Source organism: Austrofundulus limnaeus, unplaced genomic scaffold (genome assembly GCF_001266775.1).
Source record: "Austrofundulus limnaeus strain Quisiro unplaced genomic scaffold, Austrofundulus_limnaeus-1.0 Scaffold607, whole genome shotgun sequence".
NCBI lineage: Eukaryota > Metazoa > Chordata > Actinopteri > Cyprinodontiformes > Rivulidae > Austrofundulus > Austrofundulus limnaeus.
Window position 1 is genome coordinate 85,391 of NW_013953009.1, and position 6,860 is coordinate 92,250.

Here is a 6,860-nt window from a genome sequence, read left to right on the forward strand (position 1 = left end):
TTATACTGTTTTTATTTTTCTGTTTTTTCTTCTCTTATTTCTATTTGTTTTATTTTTATTATTTTAGTTTTTGTTCTATTTGTCTATTTGGATGTTGTTTTGTTTTTACTGTTTGATGGGACTACAGATGTAAATTAGCCTTAGGCTAAATCTGGTGCAATGCATCAAATTATGTTTTAATTGCACACTGTCCCGATCAAATAAAATCATTCAAAAAAATGAATTGTAGCTAAAAGGTACAAGTAGCATAATAATAATTTTAAAAAATTGAATACACTAAAGCAGTGAACTGTGTTTTTAAAGGAAGAGAGATTCAYTCCTTCAATAGGGAAAATTTGCAAAGAAAGTATAAAAGTTACAAAAACCAAAAGTGACAACACCCATCACAGGAATGAGCTGAACATTTTGATATATGACTGGCTAATATAGCCCAAAGTATGCAAAAGTAGTTCTGATTGCAACAAAGGTACAGAAAAATATGAATAACAAAAAAGAAAATGATCATCTTTGGAGAGTGTTGGTAACAAGGCTATAAAAAAGAGCTCAGATTTGATTAAAAAAAGAAAAGTATGAGGTTATTGTTGTTGGTGTTTCAGATAAAAACGTCTTTTAAACGGACCCCTACAGTCCTAAAACCTCGTCAGAAAAGCACGGTTTGTTCTGGGGAAGCTTACACATTACCGTGTTGAGGTGTCTCCACAAACATAAAAAAACTCCTGACAGGCACAACCACAACCTCAGCAACCCCCCCCCCCACCGTCCTTTCCTCTGTCCAGACTCAGCCCAACACCACATCCACCCATCCCCCCCTTCCCACAGAAAGGCTGGGGAACATTTCCCGTGGTCCGAGCTAACTGGAACCAAATGTGAGCCTTGCTTGTTGAGGTCACCGCAGGGCAGGTGTGCACCTTTGTGGGCTTGGATGGACGTCACAGGCCAGTACGTCCTCAGCTCAGTCCAATTTACAGAATTTACCTGCACACACACACACACACACACACACACACACACACACACCCTGCACAAGTTTCAGTCAGCCGTAGCCGAGCACGCCGAGGAAAATAACGGTTTGAAAGCTTTAAATCAGCTAAAGGATCAAAGGAGACAATTTCTCTGGGAAAATCTGGGCTTTGAGTGATCTTGGGTGTGTTTTTCTTTCTGTGGACAGCTACATGAACATTGACTTTAGATGAAAAATAACCAACAAAAACGCAAATAAATGTCAAAATAAACAACTTATCAGTGAAAGTTGCTTTAAGATTCAAATGTAATGATTTAATTGTGTTCAATGCTGCATTTTTTTAAAAATAATAAATTCTTTTAATAGGGTTTTAAAGCAGCACGTGTTGTATTTCAGTGTTTCCTTGGGAAACTTTCCCCCTTCCACACAACAAACTTTTAAAAGTGCCACAAAACCAGGAAGTGACTTTCTATTAAAGCACAAAGCCACTTTAATGTCTTTAATGTCCGCCGCTCACAGGAAAAGAACCATTCACTGGCTCAGTTCTTTTCTGGGTGTGGATTTTTATTTTAATTTTTAACATTTTGGTCTTTTTTTCGTTTCCTCCGAAAGGGATCTCCAGAATAATGAAATCTCCTGGACCATTGAAGACATGAACGGACCTTTCTCTGCACTGGACAAGATGAAAATGCTGTGAGTTGCTTCGACGGGATGCTGAATTAAACACTCGTTTAAACAAAAATAATGTCAGCGACTAAAAGTGATGAGACTTTTGTTCCCAGGTTCCTGCAGGGGAACCAGATCCGCTCTGTGACCAAAAAGTCTTTCTCAGGCCTGGACACGCTGCAGCACCTGTGAGTCATGTTTCGCTGTTTGTTTTCAAACGTCGGGGCTGTAAACTGAGCGGGATGAATCAGAGGAAGACGTACGGGGTGTTTGTTAGAGCCATGCATCCAAACTGTCTCCTCTGCTTTGATGTGGAGTYGAGACAAAAAAAATCTGCCATTAGCATCTTTATGTGTGAGCCAAATCATATCGATCACCGAGGCGAGTGGAGACAACTGTGTGTGTTCGACTGTGCAACAACTGCATTTGATTCTAATTAGTTTTATTTCCCCGTGCCGTTGCCAAAGCTCAAAGCGTCTCAGAGTTTGGCCTCCTTTGATTAACTCAGCAATCTGTTGCCCAGAGTTTTATTGTGTTGGAACCCAGACCTTTTTTATTCTTCTGATTGATGTTTTTGAAGTCCTTACATCAAACATTTGCTGCTGTGTGCAAAAGAACAAAAAAAATGTTCTCAATGTTCTTTTTCTTATTTCTTTACAGAGATCTGAGCAACAACGCCATCATGTCCATCCAAGCCAACGCCTTCTCTCAGATGAAGAACCTAGCGGAGCTGTAAGTGTGTCCATGTGTGACTTCACTAAGAATGAGTTCAGGGTTTTGCCAAAGTCTCCGCTTTGCTTTGTTAAAACCTCCATCTACGGATTTTGCTGTCAAGCCTGCAATTTTATTTTCCGAGCCGTGTTGGAGGACACTAGAGGTTGTGTTATCTCCCGCCCTTGGCAGGCTCCTGAACACCTCCAGCCTCCTGTGCGACTGCCAGCTGAAGTGGCTTCCCGTCTGGGTGGCAGAGCAAACCTTCCTGCCCTGCATCAACGCCAGCTGCGCCCACCCGCAGATGCTGAAGGGCAGGAGTGTGTTCTCCGTCAACCAGGAGGACTTTGTGTGCGGTGAGTGATGCATTCGAGCCGTTTCACCAGAATCGGGGCTTTGGAAACGAACACAGATTAAGCTTTTTATCCCCGCATTGGACATCTGTACAAGCTGATTTTAACGAGGAAACGTTGGAAATGTAAAAGTTGTTTTTCTCCGTTTTTGTTAAACCACCCAGATGACTTCCCTAAGCCTCAGATCACAGTGCAGCCAGAGACCCGCTCGGCCCTCAAAGGCTCCAACGTGACCTTTGTGTGCTCCGCCGCCAGCTCCAGTGACTCGCCCATGACCTTTGCCTGGAAGAAAGATAACGAGGTCCTGAACGATGCGGAGATCCACAATCAGGCCCACCTGCGGGTGCAAGGAGGTACGGGGGGTGAAACAGAAGTGACGGAGTACACAACCACACTGCAGCTGCGTAACGTGGACTTCTCCAGCGAAGGGAAGTACCAGTGCGTGATCTCCAACCACTTTGGCTCGTCCTACTCCACTAAGGCCAGGCTCACTGTTCACAGTAAGTCTGGGATAGAAAGTACCATTTTACTTTTTCAAATACTTTCTCAATCCTAAAGTCTTTTGTCGTTTTCTAGTGCTACCTTCCTTTACAAAGATGCCGATGGACCTCAGTATCAGAGCCGGAGCGATGGCTCGGCTGGAATGTGCTGCTGTTGGTCACCCGTCCCCCCAGATTGCTTGGCAGAAAGACGGAGGCACAGACTTCCCTGCAGCCCGTGAACGTCGCATGCACGTCATGCCGGAGGACGATGTCTTTTTCATCGTAGATGTGAAAACGGAAGACATCGGCGTTTACAGCTGCACGGCACAGAACATAGCGGGGGCCATTTCTGCAAACGCTACGCTGACTGTTCTTGGTGAGGAAGTTATTTTACTGTCGAAGTCTGGTTAACATTTTAGTTTAGCTGCCATTCAATCCCTTAAACTATCCTTGCTGCTGTGGTTCTTTCAGAAACGCCTCGCTTTTTGCGATCCCTCTTGGATTGCACGGTGGCGAAGGGTGAGACGGCAGTCCTCCAGTGTATCGCTGGCGGCAGCCCCCCACCGCGACTGAACTGGACCAAAGACGATAGCCCACTGGTGGTGACGGAGCGTCACTTCTTCGCCGCTGCCAACCAGCTCCTCATCATTGTTGACGCCGCAGATGCAGACGCAGGAAAGTACACCTGTGAGATGTCCAACGCTCTGGGAACAGAGAGGGGACACATTCGTTTGAGCGTTCTACCAAATCCCAACTGCGACTCTGGAGTGATGGGGGGTGCTGAGACCGGCAAAGGGAATGGATCGAACGACGACGGGTGGGCCACAGCTGGCATTGTCATCATAGCAGTGGTGTGTTGTGTAGTTGGAACATCTCTGGTCTGGGTGGTCATCATCTACCACACTCGACGGCGAAACGAGGACTGTAGCGTCACCAACACAGGTTGGTGGAGTTTTTGCTGACCAAAAACTCATTTTCCACCTTTCTTTTCTATTAATTGTCAAACGCATTTGTGCCCCAGATGAAACCAACCTGCCTGCAGATATTCCCAGTTACCTGTCCTCCCAGGGAACCCTGTCTGACCGACAGGACGCCTACATCCCCTCTGAGAGCGGCAGCAGCCATCAGTACATGGCGTCGTCTATTAGTGGTTTCTACCTGCAGCCTAAAGACATGAACGGTATGCACCTGTTTTTTCGTCTTGAAAGTAAATATTCTGAGTTTGCTTACTTGATACCACCTCTTCACCCAAACAGGTCTTTGTCAGCTGGACACAGGAAGTGAAGCGGACATGGAAGCGGCTATTGATCCTTTGCTCTGCCATTATCAAGATCCGATTGGCTCGCTGATTTGCCGAGATAACTTATATCCCAACGAGCCATCTGAAGCCTTTACAGGTTGGTTAAAAACATCATTTTGATCCTTCATCTCAGCAAAAACTCCAAAGCAGAACTTTAATTGTCTGGATTTTCACCTTCAGGTTATTCCTTYGACCAGAGTGCAGCTGGGACTGACTACTACAGCAACAGCAACTCTAAAAGGAAGGATTTCTTGCTGCCTGATTACTTTGATTTCTGCCCTTCCGGCATCCTGATGCAGCTTCCCAACCCTAGCAAGCATCAGGACCCCTCTCACCAGCAGAGCGACTGTGATCTACCCTTTGAGAATGGAGACGTGGTCAACTATGGGAGACATCATGAGAACCTCTCCCCAGGGAACACCTTCATGGGTAGGTCTTTAGTTTCRTTGATATTCTGAGGTTCTATGATTGTGCTTTCCTCTGACTTTCTCCCACACATTTCTCTCTCTCAGGAACATTTGGGAAAGCTCCTTGGAGGCCCCATAGGGATTTTTACAATGGATGCAACCCATCATCGGTTACTTGTAATGGAATAACTCTGCATGAGAACCCGTACAATAATTCAAACTATGAGGAAAACGTCAACAAGGACTCGTCTTCGGAGCAGAGCAGCAGCGTCTACGAACAGCCCTTTGACAGCTGCAGGACGGATCATTTCTCACAGCGCAGGATGAGCACTTAGCTGACCGGCTCTTATGGCTTTTATGAAGAGAAACAACAAAAACTTTAATTTCTACCTCAGCGAATGGACTTCTGTGACGTGCAACAAGTGAATGTAAAAGACATTGTGATGTTACGGCAGAAATGATGGTTTTTGCTGATAAAGTTTCAGTCAAATAACAGATGAGTATATACATTTTTTATAAAGTTTATTATATTTTGTAAATTGTTTATAAACAGATGCTATTTTTGCTTACTTTTTTGTACGGTTGTTTCTGCAGCATGTTCAGTTATTTCAGCTTTGATTCAAGCAATGTTTTGCACATATGTAAACAATAAAAATCACCTAAATGTGCGCTGCTACATTCACATCATTTTCAGGAAGATTCCGGGTTAAGTGTATGAGAGCAGAGAAACAACTAAAACGTGGAGGATAGTGGCCCTTGTTGACCAGGATGGCCTCACATGGGCACTGGGGCAGTTGTAATTAATTTCAACGTTTCGTGTTTAACTTAAACTAAACATAAAAGTCATGTTCCTCGTCTCGTTGCTTTGGCTGAGCTCCGCTAACAAACAATAACTGAGCTCTATGTGGTATTTCCTGCATAGAAACAGCATTTTAACACGTCCTCTTATAAACACTGAAAAGTACTGCGTGACAACTGACTAAATGTGAAATAAATAAAATAGAAAAGTAAAAATATAAGTTTTACTCACTGTTGAGCTGTGATGACAGGGAGTTCCCACTGGAGGGATGTTCCAGTTTAAAATTTACAACATGTAAGTGGGAAGTTCCCACTTCCCAGCACACTTAGGCTGAAGCAAATTTAACATGAAAAAATGCAGCAAAATTAAGATTTTAAAGGGCAGATTCCACCGACAACTTTTGAACCGTGTGGACTTCCACCTAGTGGTGGGACATCATCATTTTGAGGGTGAAATAATCAATGTGCATTATAGGAAATGAAGTTTATAGTCAATGCTTTAAAGTAGCATCCCATTCTCACTCCCAACTCGTCACATATTGATGCTTTGTCAGGTACCGTTTGCGTTCAGTTTTGACGCTTTGGGTAACCCCCTGGCGTCAGTTATTGGTGAGATGAGATGAAGGAGGAGGAGCGTGTTGTCATATTTTTGAAAAGAGTAGCAAGTGCACAACAATTAACTGTCCCAGACCCTAAATTGAACTTGTATTAGMCCTAGACATCCTATCCCTGACCTCAGTACCTAAAATTAACCATTAATCCTGATCCCTAATATTATCAATGGACCCCAACCCAAAGACTCCTATGTGGGGTGAACCCGGAAAAGCCGCGGGTGTCAAAAACCGACGCGAGARGGTTACCTGACGCGTCAAAACGACGCAGACGGTACCTGACCATGCGTCAATATGTGACGAGTAGGGCTGTGCATTGGCAAGAATTTGGCGATACGATACATATCATGTCAGAGGGGTCACGATACGATATATCCCGATATATTGCGATACTTTAAGCAAGGCAATATATTGCGATATATTGTGATTTTTTTTGTCAAAAAATTCTATTAAATAAAAACCTCTTACTGGGGAAAAAAATGAAAAACCAAAATTCATTGTCTCAGAAAATTCTAATATTACATAGACATACTTTTGATTCATTTAGCTGTGTTCTGCTTTGTGTGTATTT

General features: G+C 43.8%; 1 protein-coding gene across 1 annotated transcript in view; it reads left to right on the forward strand.

The window, feature by feature from the left end:
* lrig3 (leucine-rich repeats and immunoglobulin-like domains 3) overlaps positions 1 to 5,013 on the forward strand; it is a gene marked incomplete at its 3' end in the record, with an annotated part of 26,683 nt that extends 21,670 nt beyond the window's left edge. Inside the window, 11 exon segments of the mRNA XM_014027010.1 lie at positions 1,574 to 1,654; positions 1,744 to 1,815; positions 2,288 to 2,359; positions 2,531 to 2,694; positions 2,856 to 3,191; positions 3,268 to 3,549; positions 3,645 to 4,115; positions 4,195 to 4,353; positions 4,430 to 4,570; positions 4,654 to 4,902; positions 4,986 to 5,013. Coding sequence (XP_013882464.1) covers positions 1,574 to 1,654; positions 1,744 to 1,815; positions 2,288 to 2,359; positions 2,531 to 2,694; positions 2,856 to 3,191; positions 3,268 to 3,549; positions 3,645 to 4,115; positions 4,195 to 4,353; positions 4,430 to 4,570; positions 4,654 to 4,902; positions 4,986 to 5,013 — 2,055 coding nt within the window.
* Between the last annotated feature and the right edge of the window lie 1,847 nt (positions 5,014 to 6,860).